The sequence below is a fragment of the Camelus ferus genome, chromosome 23 (genome assembly GCF_009834535.1).
Source record: "Camelus ferus isolate YT-003-E chromosome 23, BCGSAC_Cfer_1.0, whole genome shotgun sequence".
NCBI classification, from domain to species: domain Eukaryota; kingdom Metazoa; phylum Chordata; class Mammalia; order Artiodactyla; family Camelidae; genus Camelus; species Camelus ferus.
In genome coordinates, this window is record NC_045718.1 from 1988245 (window position 1) to 2009630 (window position 21386).

The 21386-nt window shown below is 33.6% G+C and overlaps 1 protein-coding gene across 2 annotated transcripts in view; it reads right to left on the minus strand.

Annotated features, from left to right (window-relative positions):
- The window catches only part of SPATA17 (spermatogenesis associated 17), a 137327-nt gene that overhangs the window by 20496 nt on the left and 95445 nt on the right, over positions 1-21386 (minus strand). For both annotated transcript variants that reach the window (XM_006188158.3, XM_032466769.1), the window contains exon 9: positions 16697-16832. In XM_006188158.3, the coding sequence (XP_006188220.2) occupies positions 16697-16832 (136 nt within the window). The remainder of the gene's footprint in view (positions 1-16696; positions 16833-21386) is intronic.

Consider the following 21386-nt stretch of genomic DNA (forward strand, 5'->3'; position numbering starts at 1 on the left):
TGAAATCTAATTAAAAGAGAGGTAGGAAGGGGACTCCTACTTAGTGTCCATGGAACAGAAGTGATTTCTTTCAGTTCCTTGGCCATAGGCAAAGTTGATCCAAAATCAACAGGATATACCTACCGTGTCATTAAAAATTTCACCAAAGCCTTAATTTCTAATCCCTTGATTTGATTATCATTTAATTATTTGCATTCAGATGATTACTTTTAAGTCAAAAATTTCCACTTAATGTATCTTGTCTAAAAAACTCACTCCTATAAACAACAAGTTTCTTTTGTATAGCACAGGAAACTAGAATCAGTACCTTGTAGTCACCTATAATGAAAAGAATCTGAAAACAAATATATATATGTGCATGTATGACAAACATTATGCTGTACACCAGAAACTGACACACTATTGCAAACTGACTATACTTCAATAAAAATAAATGAATTAATTAAAAACTCATTCCTTTAACTGACCTGCAATGAATGAACTCATAGGAGGAATTTACTAATTTAGTGGAGGAAGTATCGAAAGCCAAAGAAATTGGTGGTATTTTCAAATTCACTACATCATAGTGAAAAAGCTTTAAAGTGAAAAAACATAACATCAGAGAAAAAAAAACGCTTGTCTGAGTCTCCAGAATGAAATTCTCCACAGGTTCCATTAAAATCAAGGCCTTGTTATCCCAGATATTTGGTTAGATGTATCATTTAGAGCAGCACTGTCCAATAGAAATACAATATGGGCCACAGATGTAATTTTAATTTTATAGTAGCCATATTAGAAATAGTAACAAAAAATAGGTGAAATTAATTGCATGACAATAAAATATTTAACCTAATATGTCTAAACTATTGTCAGTGTAACTATGTTATTAATATAAAAATATGAATGTGTTACTTTTTTTGGTACTACATCTTTGAAATCCAGGGTATTTTACACTTACAGCACATCTCAATTCAGAGAAGCCACATATCAAGTGCTCAATAGCCACCTGGCTGTTGTATCAAACAACACAAACTTAGAGAATGCGGAGCTTGCCTTCTTGGAGTAGTTTTTCTGCTATGTGGTGAACAGAGCAATTCTGGAATTCTATGGAGTTACACACACAATCAGTGGATCTATATGAACAGATGCAAAAGCAGCTGAATCAACTCCTTACAATAAAAAGTCCTTCTATCTTAATATAATGGACACTGATGGAATGCAAGTAGATTATAAGAATCCTAACAATCAATGAAGCTGATGTAAGACCTAAGAAATCAACAAGTCATGCACATAGTGGAGACTCAGAATAGACACACTCAGGGCCAGAGAGATATTGCCCATTCCTAGGGCAGGGATGCATGATTAAAGCAAAATCCACACTGTATCGAGAACTGAGATCCAGCCAGCACGTATCAGTGTGGGCATACTGGTTATTAACACACTTTGGAAATGCTTTCATTATTTTCATGTCTGTTAATAAGTATCTACCAATCCAGGCACTACCTCAAACAGCCTTCCCAATCCAGCAGTTAAGAAGTCACCATATATCCCATCAGGAAACCTCGGAAACCATTCTGATTGTTTAGTATCTGTGAAGTATAGTTAGCAAATACTTTTTATTATTATTCATGCCTATAATACATACATAATTAGCTAGGCATATTAAACACACTTATTTATCTGGTAAATCTGTGGTTAATTTAGCCATATTGTTGTTTTTGATCTTTTCATCAAATTACTTCTTAAAATCTCAGAAAATATGCTCAGAACCAAAAATAGCTAAATTTCATGACTCTAAACAGCCACACAAAAGTCTTAAGAAAACTAATCTCAACTGAGCCTGCCAAGCCATTTGCTGTTCAAAAGATATTACAGAGTTTATTTCTGTTTGGGTATTGCAATGTGGGGATGGTTTATTTTACTTCCATAATTCTATATCTTTACTATTTATCTTTGATTTAATTTTAAACAGTGAAGGATATACTCAAAATAACTCTTATAGTTTTACGTATATTCAAAATTGTGTTGAAATCATTCACCTTAATATTGTAACACAAAGAGAGAGATTTAGATTGTCTTGAGAGAGAGAGATTATAAAATAGCACAGAAAATAAATAACTTCTAGTATAGTGACGATTTCACCATTAAAAACATGAATTAAATACAGCTGGAGCACTTCTGCCACTTGTAAAAGTACTTCAGAGAATGGGGCTTTTTTGTCACAAAACGCGGCTTGATTTGTGAAGGCTGGAAGTTAACCAAACTATGATTTGCTCCATCCAAAGATCTTTGCCTGGAAACAATTCATAATGCAAACAGATGAAGCCGCATACCACAGGGGAGAAACCACGCCGCAGGAAAAGAAATGCCGTTGATTTGCGACTTAGAACAGAAGCGTTAAATATAACAAACACTTCATTCTCTCCCAAACAGTTGATATTTTAGAACGTGTCATAGGGTAAACAACAGAGGCAACACTTTCCTCTAGCATGATTCAGGATGTGTCCTAGAGCAACAGACTCATGAATCTGGTCTGGTATGGTCCCACTGACATTATGATAGAAAAATTTCTATTTTGTGAGCCCCTTTTTGGAGATCATATAGGCTGTTTTCCTGTCTTCAAAATGATTAAGATTTCTTTTGTTGAGCATAACTTCAACTGGGGAGAAAATCTGGAAACTTCCCAAGTAGGCACAATATCTGCACTCCTTGAAAACACATCTGGTTTAACTGTTTGATGAAAAAATTTCCACATGCCACCTTGATCACTTTCTAAATGAGCATGAATTACTGCCAAAATGCTGCCCAAAAGTCCTGAATGGAGGCTTCCATACTCCTTTTCAGTAGTCAACTTGAGAGAATTTTTGTAAGGAAATGAGAGCAGGATATGAAATAGTGTCTTGAAGATAAGGAGTCAACTTTAAATAGAAGTTCCAAAATATCTGGGAGAAATGGGAAGCCATGGTTAAAGCAATCTGATAAGAAGGAATTCAATCAGATTGGATTGCTTAGATAATTTTACTATTATTCTTTAATGCACCACTGCTGTAGTATGCATGATGCTGAAAAGTCATGAATTCTTTTGAATAAGCTCTCATTCTGAAAAATAAGATTATTGGAAGATAATTATGCCAACTCTCTAATTCCGGATGAAGAACTTCAGCATGCTGAAGTGGAAAATGACAATTTGTTCATTTCTGCATAGGGAGAAATCTCTGAACATCCAGGAACATTACAAATCTCTGCTGAAGTTCCTTTCTGCTTCAGTGTCCCTAAAATGATACATGGATTCGTGACTTTCAGTTGTCACAGACTATATTGATAATGAAGACTCCAAAACACATAATCTCAATGGATTTAAAGACAAAGGAAATGAAATGACATGAATTCAATATAGAGATTCTCAGAAGACCTTTATATTCCCTTACCCTGACCTTTGTTCTCCGACAAAGCAAGTTATGAGCGTTCTGGTTCTACTTTACACTACATTCTAGAATTACTTTCAACATTTGTTGCCGTTAGAACAAAAAACTGAAATCAAATTGATGTCAAAGATAAGTGCACTGCCATATTAAAAGTCTGCCCTAACATTTCAACTTTTTAACTCAAGTAGAAACAGTAGTGTTTTCGTTGAAATTTACTTTTATACAATTTCATTTCTTTACCTGCAAAATTTGTTATTCATTTCCACATTTTTAAAAAAATAGATATTTAAGAGTAATATTTGTTAACAAAAACTTTTGTTTACTTGTTCTGTGAAGGAAATTGATTTTCAATAAAACAAAATGATAGCATGCAAATGTGTGCATTGTGTATTTGCACTTTTTTCTACAGAGAAGCCCATAGCTTCAATTCGATTCTCTGAAAGTTAGATATCAAAAAGAAGTATCAAATTATTAATTTCAACTCTTAAAATTATTTTTGAAGAAAGCAGCACTCTCCAGAATTAAACTGAAAACCTACTTTGCCACTCTGTATTTTATTTACTTAATATTTATTGAAATACAGTTGATGTGTAATACTATGTTAGTTTCAGGTGTACTACACAGTGATTTGACACTTGCATACATTATTAAATAATCACCACATTAAGCCTAATAATCATCTGTCCCATACAAAGTTATTACAGTATTATTGACCAGATTCCTTATGCTGAACATTACATCCCTGTAATGTATTATTGTATAACTTACTTATTGTATAACTGGAGGTTGTATCTTTGAATCACCTTCACCTATTTCACCCTGGATCAGTTCTATTTTTATTTTTTTTTTGAGGAATCTCCAATTTTGAGCAGTAAAGTGGCTGCCCCAATTTACAATCCCACCAACAGAGCATGAGGGTTCCCTTTTCTCCACATCCTTGCTAACAGTTGTTGTTATCCTTCTGAAGATAATCATCCTGCCATGTGTGAGGTGGTATCTCATTGTGATTTTAATTTGCATTTCCCTGATGATTTGTGATGTGGAGCATCTTTCCATGTACCTGTTGGCCATCTGTATGTCTTTGTTGCAAAAATGTCTATTCAGGTCCTCTGCCTACTTTTAAATCAGATTGTCTCACTTTTTGATGTTGAGTTGTATGAGTTCCTGGTAAATTTTGGATATTAACCCCTTATTGGATATATTGTGCAAATGTCTTCTCCCATTCAGTAGGCTGCCTTTTTGCTTCCTTCACTAAGCAAGAGGTTTTTTAGTTTCACATAATCCCACTTGTTTATTTTTGCTTTTGTTTCCCTTGCCTGAGGAAACAGATCCAAAAAAACCTGCTAAAGACTGTACAAAGAGCATACAATACATTAAAAGGATCATACACCAGGCTCAAGTAGGATTTACCCTAAGGATACAAGGATGGTTCAATATATGCAAATTAGCCAACGTGGTACACCACATTAACAAATTGGAGAATAAAAATCATATGATCATCACAATAGAAGCATCTCAATAGAAGCACTTTTATTCAAAATAGTACTCAAAATCCTAGCCACAGCAATCAGATAAGAAAAATAAATAAAAGGCATCTAAATTGGAAAGGAAGAAGTAAAACTTTCACTGTTATCAGATGACATGATATTATACATAGAAAATCCTAAAAATGCTACCAAAACACTATTAGAACTAAAAAACAAATTCAGTAAGTTTGCAGGACACAAAATTAATAAACAGAAACCTGTTGCATTTCCATACACTTTGTTATTTGTTATTACAAACTATCAGAGAAATTAAAAAAAAAATCCAATTTACAATTGCATCAAAAAATACAATACTGAGAATAAATCTAATCAAAGAGGTAAGAGACCTGTACTCTGAAAACTATAAGACATTGATGAAAGAATTGAAGACAACACAAATGGAAATATATACCATGTTCATGGATTGGAAGAATTAATACTGTTCAAATGGCCATACTACCTAAGGCAATCCACAGATCCAACGCAATCTCTATCAAAATATCAAAGGCATTTTTTCCCAGAACTAGAACAAATAATTCTAAAATTTGTGTGAAAACACAAGAGACCCTGAATAGCCAAAGCAATCTTGAGAAACAAGGCTGGAGGTATCATGCTCCCTAATTTAAAGCTACACTACAAAGCTACAGTAATCAAAACAGTATGTTATTGGCACAAAAGCAGACACATAGATAAATGGAACAGAATAGAGAGCCCAGAAATAAACCCATAAACTCCTGCTCATATGATTAACTAATCTATAACAAGGAAGGCAAAAATTGTAAAGGGGAAAAGACAGCCTCCTCCATAATGATGATGGCAAAACTGGACAGCTACATGTAAAAGAATTGAACTGGACTGCTGGCTCACATCACATACAAAAATAAACTCTAAATGGCTTAAAGACTTAAATGTAAGATGGCAATTATAAAACGCCACTCTATATTTTAAATCAAACGTCCCACATAAAATAAATATGAGAAATGAGATAGGCAAAATGATTTCCTACGAAGGAAAATAAAACCATGTGGTTAAGTAGAAAAAAGTTAGTGACTTGACCTATTTTAGTGATCTGGTGAGTATAGGTGGACAGGTCTTGAGCACAAATGTCCCAGCCCACAATCAGGTAACAGGCACTTGTAATGGACTCTTTGCCTTGCATCACTCTTGTTAACTATACTTCCATGGAAAGACTCATCATAAATAGAACAACACTTCTATATGTAATTGCAATATAAAAGAGTTACTTCTTCAGTTATTTCTCCTTTCCACCCCATCTAATGATGCCTTTCCTGAATGTGAGTGTGTGCTCCTAGTTTGCAGAAAAGGACTAGTGAGCTCAACAGGGCAAAGACAAACCTTGAGTATATGCAGCAGACATAATCCAGTTAATGTGTTCTTAAGATAGCTATCCTTCTGACTACATCATTAAAAATAATTTAATTGATTACATAAAATAAAAAGAAGTATACTGTCATCACCTATGATGTCACAATATATTAATAGTAATGAAAATATTTATTTCCCCCAAATTAAAAAATATATATTGGAAAGAGAGGAAATATTTGAAAAGAAGTGTATTTCTTTGCTTTGGAGTAACAGACTTTATTGAGGCTATATTTTAAGCTATATTTTACCCTATAGTAGAATGAAGCTTTCTTGAAAATGCACTTTTTTTTATAAACAAAAGAAATTTATTTCTTACAATTCTGGATGCTGAAAATCTAAGATTGGAGTGCTAGCATGGTTGTGTGAGGGCACTCTTCCAGGTCAAGACTTCTTGCTATATCCTCACATGGTAGAAGGGACTGGGGTTCCCTGAATCTTTTTTATAAGGGCACTAATCCCATTCATGAGGGCTCCACCCTCATGACCTAATTACCTCCCAAGGTTCCCACCTCCTAATACCATCATATTGGGCATTAAGATTTAAACATATGAATTTGGGGGGGGCACAAACATTGAGATCATAGCAGAAAGAGTTCTGAGTCAGGTCAGAAGTAGGTGTATTTAGGAAAATGCACTTTATTTTTTTGTTACCATGTTAGCAAAAGTCAATCCTTAAATTTACCATTATTTCAATGCTATTAAGTCATAACTTTATATTGACACAGTAGCTACATTCTGAGATGATTTTCTTCATAGAATGCCAATACTTAACATTTGATACTTGAAAATCTCTCAATCTGAGAAATTCATGCAACTTCAGATCCTTTTTTATTGTTAGCAATTTTATCTATTATAGATCAGTAATATGAATGTTAGAAAGGTGAAGCATGGGAAATTTTTATCAGTAATGTTTTGGGGTAAAAAGAAAAAGCATATGTGTTAGTTACCAATGTGTTTATCTTTTTTCTGGAATATTTTTAGCATTTTACTGTACTTTGAAATTTAAGTAACATTAGCCATGATATGGAAACTTACTCTCAAAACTAAGTATAACAAAATTTTACATATGGTACTTTTTACTTCCTTAATTATGCTACCAGAACTAGAAAGGATATTGCAGTAACTTGCAGATTAGATTGCTTCCACTATTTGGATATTATTTATGTATATTAAATATCAAAACATAAGTGACAGATACTTCTGAATTCAATTAGCAAAACAATATGCAATGTCTCAAAAATCATATTCAAACAAGTATAGTTTCAATTTAAATAGTTTGTATTATTTCTCATAAAAATACAAGTTTGAAAAAAATACTTTAACCTTTTAATGGCTTATAGACTTCAGCAATATAAATGAGTTTCCATGAAATATGTTGACAAAAATGGAAATCATTTTCTTAAAATAGCACACACGACATAAAGTGAAGGAAAAATGTATACGGTTAATGCTATTTGTTCTTCATTATTGCTATAATAAATGTCATACTGATATATGGCAGTAAGTTGGTGAGCTACAAAGAAATTTGGACAGACACGCTTTCAGCCCAGTCTTCTAATGACAAATAATTAGATTCATAACCAAAAACATATTCAGAAATAATATATAATAAGAATAATAAAGCACTGAATACATACACAGAAATTTATTTACCATAAGAAAATTAATCTTGGGCTAGGATATAACTGTTATATCACAATTTAATTTTTTTTTAAATACTAAACTTGCCAGTCATATATAACTTCACTTGGGAGATGGATATAGTTTGGAAAAGCTTTCCCAAGGAGGAGAGGGAGAAAACTAGTGTGTCTCCCTGGTATCTGGCATATAAGTGACTGCGTGGCTGGAAGGAATTTAGAAGAGACCGAGTGCCAGAGAGTAGTCAAAAGAGTTTTGCATTGGACATAAAAAGTGGGAGCTCTCTTTGGATAAGCAAATAAAACAACTGAAAGAGTAACACAGCAACATTTTTTTCTCTAACGCTGCTTACAGGCGAGTTACATGATTAAAAGAAGAAGATAGGGAAAGCAAGACATTTATAATACAACAGACAAATGACAATGCATTGCTAGTTAGACAGCACAATAAGTACCATCTAATTTTCTCTTTAAAATCCATTTATTCTTCATAGCTCGAGATCATCATCAAGGGACCACATTTTCCAACGGAGGAATTACAGAGGAGGAAAATTAGGTTTTATTAAATATTCCAATTGTTGTGGGCAAACTCTTTGCAAATTGCTCTTGGAATCGACTTAATAAGAAAGTAAGGTCAAGATTTGTATCCTTACAATCACAACGTGAAGTAATTTTACTACTTTTGTACCTTTAGAGTATTTAATTGCTCTCCTTGAAGTCAGCTGCTGCCCAGATTATCAAGTTATCACTTTTTAGTCCTCTACTATTTCATAGTTGTTAAACTTTTTAACATGCTGGCAGATTTAAATTTTTCCCTAATAGTTCATAACCTTATAATAGCCACCTGAAAAGTAACTTGTAAATTAACCCAGAGTTAATAAAGCAGTTATCAATCTGGCACTTACGTAACAGAAATCACAAATTGTAGCATTCTCAAAATCAGTCTGGTAGGATGGCTTCCAGCACTTTTTTAAGGTGAATATGAATGCTTAGTTAAATAAGACCACGAAGGAAGCTTTTAAAATAAAACATACTAAATTTAGGATAATTAGGAAAATATGCAGTTAAGTATGTTAAAATAAGTTAAATCCAAAATAACTATTTTCACAACAGAACAGTCTATTCAGATGAATATTCAAACAGGAAATCCAGTCCGTGAAACCCATGAATAGAGTCCTGAACACTCTGTGGTGCACAGTATGTAAAGTGATATGAAGTGATTAAGGGAAACACAATTAAGGGAAGTATTTGAATTGCCCTTTATTTTTATGGTATGTGTTGCTAGTGGCTCCCTTTGCCTTTTTGTGAGACTTTAAAAAAATTAAGCAATAACTTGGAAATTTACCAAAAATAATCTTCAAAGTTCTATTTTTATATTCTGATATAAAATCAGCTGGAAGATACAAAAGGATATGAAATGTTATCTATAAATTAAAATTTGACTTGACAGTAAGCTTTCATCTATTTGCCTTAGCAGTAACACAAGGCAGGAGGGTGTAGCTCAGTGGCAGAGTACATGCCTAGCATGCATGAGGTCCCAGGTTCAATCCCCAGTACTTCCATTTTAAAAAGGTAAATAAATAAGCTCAATTATTTAAAAAAAGTTAAAATAAAAAAATAAGAAAGAAGGAACAAGTTAGATATTTACTATATTTAAATTTCAATATTTAGTTTTTATAAAATTAAAACAAGAACTATATAGTAAGGGAAGTAAATTTAAATTAATAAAAAGCAAATTAATATTTTAATCATCCAGGGCTCACTCAATTTATTAATGTGATTTTATTATTACTTTCTAAATATAAGCTTAACTCAGAGATATTGCAGGTTGGGTTCCAGACCACCACAATAAAGTGGGTATCGCAATTAAACAAGTCACACACGTTTTTTTGTTTCCTAGTGCATATAAAAGTGATGTTTACACTATACGATAGCCTATTAAGTGTGTAATAGCTTTATGTCTAAAAACGCAATGTACATAGGAACGATTTCTCAATAGCATGCTTGATAGCATTTTACCCACAGTAGACCTTTCAAAATTGGAGTAAATCCTTTCAAACCCTGCCACTGCTTTATCAGCTAACTCTGTCATGTTCTACATCCTTTATCATGTCAACAATCTACACAACATCTTCACCAGGAGTAGCTCCCATCTCTAGAAACTAGGTTCTTTGCTCATCCATTGAAGCAACTCCTTATTCCTTTTAAATTTTATCATGAGATTGCAGCAATTCAGTCACTCTTTCAGGATCCACGTCTAACTACAGTCTCTCGCTATCTGAAGTGACTTCTTCCATTGAAGTCTTGAACCCCTCAAGGTCATCCACAAGGGCTGGAATCAACTTCTTCCAAACTCCTGTTAATGTTGATATTTTAACCTCTTCCCATGAATCACAAATGCTCTTAATGGCTCCTAGAATGACGAATTCTTTCCATAAAGTTTTCAATTTACGTTGCTAAGATCCCTCTATGGCAGCTATAGCCTCACATAACGTATTCTTAAAAACTAAGACTTGAAAGTCGAAATTACTCCTCAATTCATGGGATGCAGAATGGATGCTGTGTTAGCAGGCCTGAAAACAACATGAATCTCATACATCTTCATCAGAGCTCTCGGGCGGTCAGGTGCATTGTCAACGAGCAATCAGATTTTGAAAGGAATTTTTTTCTGAGCTGTAGGTCTCAACAGAGGACTTACACTATTCAGTAAACCATGCTGTAAAGAGAAGTGCTGTCATCCAGGCTTTGCTGCTCCATTCAGAGAGCACTGGCAGAGTAGACAGCTCTAGGATTTTCAGAATGGTAAATGAGCATTGGCTTCAACCTCAGGTCACAAGCTGCATTAGCCCCTGACAAGAGAGTCAGCCTGTCCTTTGACAATTTGAAGCCAGGCACTGACTTCTCCTCTTGAGCTATGAAAATACAAGATGGCATTTTCTTCCAATATAAGGAATATCTCATCCACACTGAAAATCTGTTGCTTAGTGTAGTCATCTTTATTATCTTAGCTAGATCTGAATAAGTTGTTGCAGATTCTCCATCAGCATCTGCTGATCATCCTGAACTTTTATGTTATGGAACAGATAGAATCACTGAGTGCCACAGGAATGGTCTCTCTCTAAGCCAGGTGGAGAGTTCACTGTATTATTATTTTCATAAATAATATTCTGGTATTCTGTATCACCTTGACACATAATCGAGATACATTTTTAAATGTACAAATTATTATGTGTAAAATAAGCTACAAAGATAGATTGTACAACCCAGAGAATATAGCACATATTCTATAATAACTATAAATGGAGTATAACCTTTAAAAATTGTGAATCACTATATTGTACACCTGTAACTTATATAATATTGTACATCAACTATACTTCAATAAAAAAAGCCTTAAAAGCAGAAAAATGTATTTAACAGAAAAATGTATATACAATATACAAAAGTTTGGTTCATGAAGGAATAGTTAATATAAAACAATAAAGATTTTGCAAAAAATCCCAAAGCAAATAAAATAGTAACTAAATGAAGTGAATAATAAAAATAATAGAATTGTTAAAAATGAAAAATGATAAACAGTATTAAGAAAACTCAGCAGTTATTTGGAAAAATGTAAAATTTTTTAAAACTTATTTACTTACTCAAAAATTAAAAAAAAATTTTTTGGGGGGGTAATTAGTTTTTTAAATGTATTTGTCTATTATTTATACAGAGGTACTGGGGATTGAACATAGGACCTTGTGCATGCTAAGCATGTGCTCTACCACTGAGCTATACCCTCCCCTCTTTGGAAAATGTAAAATTAAATCATCATTATATAAGAACAAATTTCAAGAGAAATTTACACTGCAATAACGTAGTAAAAGAAACAAATAATTATTTCAATATTAAAAGGACTTTATAAGCATATCTTAGGCAAGAACCATTCCCCTTTAAAATAATCCCACAATACACATACAGAGAGACAGACTTCAAGAGGAATTCTTCATAAAGTTCAGGAATCACATTGGGACTAAAAACTTTCAGAAAGAAAATTTTATAGGCAAGCTATAAAACCTCTGTGTCAAACGCAGATTTTGTCCTACACCACAGTGTACAGCTGCACATCTAGGGCAAGCAACTTACCTGGGGTGATGTAAATTTTACAGACCTCAGAAGGAAATGTTTGCCATAGTCTCTCTAGAGCTGTACAGTTATTAATAATCTGATGGGGAGACCTCTCAACCTCAGACTTTCTTGTAGTTACTAAAGGCTTTTTAAAAATAGCTTACCATGCTTCTTCTAAAACTGTGTTCCATAGTGGGTGGGGGGTATTGCTCAGTGGTAGAGCACGTGCTTGGTGTGCACAAGGTCTGAAAATCTTGGCTACATCACTGCACACATTATTTTCATTCACAAGTTAAAATTCAAATCAGAAACTCTTCTGAACCCATTTTAAAAACTCTAATTGAAAATTACTACACAATGTAACAAACCTATTCAAAATGAAATTGATTGAAGAGCAAAGTCAGTGTAAATTTATATATCTTAACATTACACATCTAAACTATTCTGTAGGTTAAACATTATTTTTAATAAATAATGTAACTCAATATTTGGCTCTGTCAAATTAAATGCATAATAGAGTATATATATAAATATACGCACAACAAATGATCCTATAACTTATAATAAAAAATCATATAAGCTTATACTTTTCCTGAAGGCTACTGACCTCAGGAGGACTGATACAAAGGGAATCAGACGAAGGAAACTGAAGAAATTCAGTCCCAGATGATATCGTGGGAGAGACAGAAAAAGCACTTAAACTGAATAATTGATTATTGAAGGCCATCCTCCTAAGCAAAATATTTTCCCTCAATTACAGCTAATTATTTAATTGTTTACATTCACTAATGAAATGAAACAACACAAAACAAACAACTGTAAGGGGCTGTTTTCAGCCAGCACATCATCATCCATCAGCATGTGCAGAAAGATTCTTAAAATTATATGAAGCTGGTCTGTTGAAATAGAAAGGCGTATTTTATCCCAATCAATGCATAAAGTAAAATTATCCATAACTGAGGCATGTTCCTCTGCTGTACAGTTCAGCTGGGATGATCCGCACACACTGCACTTGCACATCAATTATCATAATCATAATCACGGTCGTTAAGCTGAATGTTCATTATTATCAGGATGCTGGTGACAGCAGATTCAATCACCGGGTGCAGTGGGCAAGCAGTCACAGTCCCACCCAAGTTTCTGCAGACAGCGATGTGCCACATTAAATCCATGATGTGTTCCACATCCCACTCCATTCCAAAAGCCGCAGACGGTAAAGGTCAACTTTATGTTCTGTGCAATATGCTTAGGTTCTCTAAATTAATTCTTTGGACTACTAGATATTTTTATGCTTTGTAGCTTATAAAATCCTGTTTGGGACCAAAATGCACATGAAAATAACAAAAAAGGGCTGTCAACTGTTGTAATTCACCTATAATAAGGCATAGGAGGGAAGGCTTTATCAACACGAACCATCTTAAAAGTCTCCTCTTGAATTTTGCAAATAAGGAAAATCATGAAATGGTTCCATTAAAACCAGTTGTCTAAAATGCATATGATACTCATTTTAATGCAGATAAAGGCCTTAAAGTATCATTTCTGCTTCAGTAAATACGAACGTATGTGAATGTTTTGACAATCAAAAGAATGTTTTTAGCATACCGAATTTTTTATTGTCCAACTCTTTCAGACCTAGCCAGATAGATTAAATTAGTAGTGACTGATAGATTCTCCTTATTTAATTTCATTTCTGTTTTAAATATTGAGATCAGCACAGCAAAGAATTTATACATACAAAGTATTTCCCTGAACTTAAAAAAAGTTTGACCATTTAAGACACAGACCTAGACTCCAACAATTTAATTTGGGGCATTTTACAAATAGATAAGAAATATAAGAGTAAGTTACATGAGATGTATGTTATTTTAGGATTGACTTCCATCCTTTCAAAAATGATACATGTTATTTTTCATTATTGATTTTCAGACTTTCAGAAAACATTATTTGCTCTCAATCTGCTGACTTTGTGATGTCTTTGTATAGTGTTCTTTGTATTAACGGCATTAAAAATAAGACAAAATAATAAATAATGTTTCAGTATTGATTTAAAGTGAATGTGATTAGAGAAAGGAAACATTTGATTTTGTCTCAACTGATACCCTTTATCACAACTGTGTAACAAATCATTTCAAAATTATAACCTCCATGCTTAAAGATGACAGAAGAGAAAGACAATTCTCCATGTAGACAATCTTAAAACATGATGGAAAGAGTGGATAACAGGAATCAAATATATTTAATTGAGCTCTTTCTTAGCTGACATCAATCTACTGCATTCAACTAACTCTTATATGCATTTAAATATTTGTAAATAGTCCATCTTCTGAATAGAAGAAGCATAAGACTATGCTAGTCTTTTCCATCTTCCACATTTTGAACTCAACAAATCCCTAAAACTGTCTTTAATCTCCTAATAATGAATAAGCTGTGGTCTCAGATCTCCAAGATCAAGAAACAAAGTTTTATAAAAAATAAAGAAAAATAAGCCTGCTTTTAGCAATTTATTGGGAACAAGTCTTACCCAAATAATTTAACAGCAAATCAAAGTATAAAATACTTTCGTGTAAATGACAGAATGACTACCCCTGTATTGTGCAGAATATATCAGCTATATAGAAGAATAATTTGTTTATTTAATTGGTTATTTGAAGAGATCAGAAGGAAGGGGGAAGAAGGAACTAAGGAAGGGGGAAATGTAAATTTGTATTTAGTATTTTTTCACCTGGTTTTGTGTAAGTGGACTAATGATTTATTAAGAATTAAAGAATCCCTACACTTTTCTCCCTCAGTTTTTCAGGGTCTACAAGAACAATTATTTGTCATTAACTTTTCAAGTATGTGTACTTCCTAAAAGTATACAGAGGCACAAAATAATTCCTCCAAAACAATAAAATATATTATTCTTATTTTTTAGTGAGTATCCAAGAGTCTCTATTAGTTGCTTATTCTAGTTAGATAAACACATAGTCTTGGAACATGTCAGAATGTATGAATAAACCTGTTGCATAAAATCAAAAAGTACCATATTATTATAGAAAAGGAACATCTGCAAAGGGATCTTTCTTACTCTGAAGTAGCTTAATGTCCTAAGATAAGTCATTCATAGTTTAAAGAATTGAGTGCTTCCTTGAATTAAATAGAATGGGGCAAGCATAAAAACAAACAAAAATTATGTCAAATAGAAAATGAGATGTAGATCATATTATGTACATTCAAAATATGAAATTAAATGATTCAAAAATCATACTTAACCTGTATTCTGAATGGTTGCACATGAGGTAAAAACAAATGCCTAGAATAGTTCTACTGTAGATTTTTGTAAAATAACATCGTCATCAACTTTTAGATTTGTCAATCAGTAAAGCAGATTGAACTACTTATTGTATATATTCTTTATGCCATGGAATTACCATTGAGTGCTTTAAAAGACCATTTAAACAAAAATGACTTAGCAGCTGCAAAAGATAAAGGCACTTTCTGAAGAATCCAAGTTACTCCTCAGCATGAGTTCCCTATGGTAAGCCCATATTTACAATATCCTTAAGAAAAGAATTTTCCTTAGAATTTGGTAAAGAAAGATTTCATTCTTCTTAAAGACTGAACAAGTTTCTCCCTCTGGCGTAATGAGGATGCCTCTGAACTTGTTGTCTCTTCATCTCTGCCACCTGCAAGCTGCAGTTCCTGTCACTCACCACCAGTCACGCTCCCCGCCACCCCCCCGGTATTTTGTAAGCATAGATGCTCTTCTCATCTAAGACCATCTCTCCTTATTTACATTTTTAGACCACATGACCTTTTGGTAAGGTGCCTTAAATCTTTTTGGAAGACGACTGTGTCAATGAATACTGACAAATGATTACTAGAATCAATAGGTCTGGGCAGTATATGGAACTCGGTGGCCCTACCCCCTTTCCAGAAAATCACTTTCCCCTTCATTTTATCTACGTGGTGTTGCTGTTTATTGAGTTATAGTTTCTAACTGCTTGACAATAGGTTAAACACATAGTTAGTACCTTCCTTTTCACCTCCTATAGCCTAAGACACACTGGCATTTTCCCAATTTAGACCCTTTTATCTAAGTACTAAGAAATACTATTCTGGAATCAGAAAATAAATATCTATTTGCTTTCTTCTTTTCTATATCATATAAATAGATAGGCTATTACTTATATCTCTATCCACTTCTTTCTTTTCTTTTTTCCTCCCTTCCTCCCTTCCTTCCTTTCCTCCCTCCCTCCCTTTCTTCCTATATCTACCTGTCTACATACACACTTAGATTGAGAGAAAGCAGGCCAACACTGATCTCTGTGCCTGAGAGTTAGCTTAACTCTATTCTGTGACCACAGATTCATGCTCTGACCGTAATTGGCTTTGCCAAAGCTAATGATCCATGCCATTGATCATAGGGTAGCTGAGCCATGAAACACAAGAATAGAACACTAAAAAAAACCCCACAACACCACCCAAAAAATCCCCTAAATCTCCTACTGATATAAGCATCACCATCTTCACATAAAATTGTTATAAATAATTTTGTACCCATGAAGGTGTTAGTTCTAATATTTGCTGTAATCACTGCATAATTTTAGCCTTTTAAAAGAAACATCATTTTGTTTTTAATGTTGCATCAACTCACCTTGTCACAGATCCATCTTTTAGGATTTTCATCTCGGAAATGCTGCCTTCCATAAGAATCAGAACCATACTTGCTTGATAAATGCAGTGTTGGGATGTACTTTTTATTTTTATGGTAGGAAGAAAACGGCAAAAACCTGAAAGAACATTTCATTGATATTCTTAATTTGATTTCTAGAGACGTTTTATTAAAAAAGAATTTAGAGAAGCAGTAAATGATAGTGAAAATAATACATGGCTTCACATAAGAATACCAGGTTTTCACTTTAATCTCTGCCACTGACTACCTCTGCTATTAACTTTGATAAATCTTCTACTGCAAGTGGAGATAGTAAAACTTCACAGTATTTTTTGAGTCTCAGACATTTTCTAAATAAATATAGAAAATGTTCAATAATAAGTTTATTAATTGATTATGCCACGTAATTCAAAACTCATCACATAAGTGAAAATGTCATTAATTTTAAAATAGTATCCCCAGATGAAAATGACGGCTAGCACAGGCAACTCTCATTGAAACGGACTTTCTTCAAATCTTAATGCACCCAAATAATGAAGACATTTTTGGTACAGGTTATGGATAATGAGGCTTTTGGGTCAGTTAGAGCTATATTCACATCTTAGCTTTGTCTTTGCTACCTGTGTTCCCTCATGCTATTACTTGACCTCTGTGAGATTTTACAACCATATAGGGAAGTTGTAAGGAACGAACAACTTAATATATACAAAGTTTAACATAGAGGCTGAAAACAGTAGTGTTCAATAAATAATGAGGATGCTAAAGCAGAGCAGCTTATTGTCGAAGCTCTTATCATCACCATCATCACCCTCTTCACCCTCATCACCATCACCACCATCACCACCACCACCATCATCATCATCATCATCATCATCATCATCATCACCATCATCACCATCATTACATTTAAGGCATTATAATCAACATAAAACTGAGAATTTAAAAACCCATACAAACTCACAGGACATTTACTATTGTGATGTATTTTAATGTAACCTGGTGAATTGTTTAATCCCTCACCAAAACCTGAAATAAGAGTAAGGAGCTAAAAAAAAGTTATAAACTCACAAGAAAGAGGACAAAAGAAAAGAGTCAAGATGAAAATGCTATCACATTTTTGGCAGATAGAAAGTAGACAGAAAATTAAAAAAAAGAAATCTAAGTTCTGGAAGAGGGAGATGCCAAGAAGTAAGACCATTTGTCCTGCAAAATCCTGGAGAAGCTCAGAATGGAAGCTACAGTTACTGCAGTGGGAGAGAGTGAAGAATAAAGCTGAAAACAGATGAAAAGTCTATGCAAAGAATAATTAAATCCCCAGGTTCCTCTCACAGTTCATGTATCCATTAAAAGAGTGTATTCTCAGAAAACTATTCCAGAGAGTTCTGGTCTCAGGGAAAGCAGATACTATGGAAGGCTGAAGTAAGGTACCAAATGGAATATACAAATTTTAATTCAAAGACTACTCACTGAATTCTACCCTAGCTCATCTCTAAGTGAACTGGCAGCTGGACTCATAGATTTCAGAAGACTAACTGTATTTCTCACAAGATACAGAGAGCTCCCAGAGAAAGAACTTCAAACACCAGTACTTGGAGATTTCTTAACGAAAAGGTCATATCAACAGTGTAACAAAGTCTATCAGTCAAAAAACCACTCTCACACACAGATACACTTTTTAATACAATTTTTAGAGTCTCCTTTTGAACATGAATTTAAGAATGGATTATCAACTGGGGGAACTACCAACATGAAAGAAAAACACATGTGTAAACATAAAAGATAACCAAGAGGAAATACATAATGTAGGAGACAGGAGTAATCGTCAGAAAAATTTAATTACTATAATCAAGGGAGACATAGTATCAATGAAATTAGAGCTAGATCCTGTTTTTAAATACAAGAAACAGAGGAAAGAAAGCAAGCTCTGGGAAACAAGCATATACAGCTCAATTAAATATTCTGCTAAGAAAAATATTTTGAGATTCAGACTGAAAAAATAAAGTTGAGGTTCAACAAATTTATTGAGCACAAATTTATTAGCACATGCTGATATTTTCACATATACTATCTCATTTAATTAACACAAGGAAGGATTTTTTTCAATCTCAATTCAATTGAAAATTTTTGGCCATTATATTCATAAATTTATTTAAAAAATAATATGCTTAAGAAAAGTGGTGTTATTTCATCAGTTTTCACACTTCTCTATAATTTCTTTTTAATGTTTATTAATAAGCTCTTTTCAAATATCTTTCCTAAGAAAATATTCTCTAATCCTATTTGAGATAAAAAATAAACAGAACACAAAGCTTTGAATTATACAAAACTACACAAGCATGTATTATATATGCTCTTGGGAAAAGAGCTCTCATATAAGACAGATTATGGTCCTTCCAGTGCTAATTTGCACACGGGATGGACATCACACACACACAAAATTAATGTGGCCCCAGCGTCCCTGAGTACACAAAGGAGGTGCTGTGAGCCGGCTGCTGCATTTACAGTTTTTATCACTTCTGAATTGCATTTTAATAGTACATTTTTCTTTTGTGTCTGAATAAAATTTGCTTTCTCAAGGGACTGGATAGCTGAGAAGACAAAGCTGAAAGACTTAGGTATTTCTTTGTAAATGAATTAATTTTACTTTCACTGAGACATAATGTTGCACTAAAGTAAGATGTAACGTATTTCCTTCAGTGCACATAGGTATGCATATGTATGTATACACACTGAAAAATATTTAGATGTTTTAGAAATATGATTTAAATACTTATCTTCAAATTAAGAAGAAATTATTTAATTTTCAAATAGAATTTTCTCTATAAAACTATAAACAGCTATGAAAGTCCTAAACTTCAAGTTGAGTTTACAATAAAAATTTTAGATAATTACCAATTTTACTTTTAAAATGGTATCTTTTACCAATTTTAAATATATATTCGGATGTGCTTTATGCTTGTAGCAAACACCTTTCCATTCAATTAACTGAATACTATATTAAAGAAGAAGATGATATGAGTTTGCCTATTAATTTTTATAATCACATCAAAGATCTGGCAGAATGTCTTAAATACAATGTGGAGATATAGTGGTATATACAAACAAGTCATTACTTGAATGAAAATTGAGAAAGAGGACTGAGTAGGGAACCAGCAGAAGCACACGCTCAGAGGGAAAAGCTTGCAGCCCATATGTGCGGTCTTAGATGTATGTAGTTCATTGGCTTTAAAACTAGGAAGGCTGCTCTTTATAGGGTACTTACACTGGCTCCTATCAGAGCAGGTATAGCAGTCTTCGCTCACCTTACCCAACATCTCCATGGAGTACTGTCCCCAGGTACTTTATCCTTTCCTCACAGATGCTAGAGCCAACTCTGTCACCGTCACTGGGACTCTGTGCTGCCCCTCTCCCTGGGGGCAGACTGACCACAGCATGACAAAAGCTAATAAACACTGGGGATCAAAGAAGGGTGGCCTGTGTTCTGTCCGTCTCTCTAAAAACCATGGCGCTAAGTTGTATGCTGTGTGATCCTGTGACACCCAACTTGTCTGACGTTTCCCACCTTTTTAGTGGAAGAGGTTTCTTTTCTTCCTTATGAATTCTAAAATGAAATACAGGATTCTGACATCGTAAGTGATTATTAATACACTTACTCTTTCCATTTGGGAAAAAAGAAACAGAAACAAATAATTTTCTATCATCTCAGACTACGTATAAAATTATTTAGTCTCCAAGTTTTGAACCGCCCCCTACACTTTCTAGACAATAAAATGTAATGAGATGATAGTATAGCAAATAAAGTCATATGAATTTTACTGTCTTAATATTCGAGTAATTGAATTTCATATGTTCAAGCAGTAGTTTACTTCTATCTTAAGACCGACCCTAAGATGCTATTATTTGTTAACTACTGAGGTAATAAATGACCAAAGACTCTCTCAGAAAAATCAATTATCAGTTTTACTGTATATGCTACACAGAGTGGGGAAACATGCCAATTACTATTTTTTTTGCTCTTATAACAGAACTGTAGAACAAGCTGAAAAAAATCACAAGCTGCATTAACAAAGCTCTTAGTGTCTGAACAGCCCCTCTTGTTTCAATCATTAACAAGCCTGGAAGGGCAGACGTGTCTACCCAGGGATACAGGAGTCAAGCGCTGTGATTCACCCCCGGATCTCTGCTTAAAAGGTCCATCTGAAATACTTGCAAAAGGAGAGAGAAGGATTAAGAGCTTTGTAATGCTCAAAATAGAACAGCTATTTAATTGGGGGTTTAAAAAAAAAAAAAAGGAGAATAGGAGGGAAAAAAATCCACTATGGGATAATTAAGGAGAAGGAATTCTCTCCCATCCAGAGGAAATTCCCTCTGGTCTACAAAACTTCATCTGACAAGCAAGGACACTTAGTATAAAAGTGTGAAAGGAGCAGATGAAAGAATTAGAAGAGAAAATGTGAACAAAGCAAGTCGATTTAATCTAGTAAACTAATCAACAAACAAAAATGTTCATGTTATCATAAAAGTACACCTGCTCATAAAGAACGTATTCTATTAGACTCTAATATTTTAATCATTGTTTTAATACAGAAATAGTCAATTTAATGTTTTGCAGGCTGAGGTATAAGCAGTTCAGTTCTGGTCTCATTGTCAGATGCCTTAGTTTCATTAATCA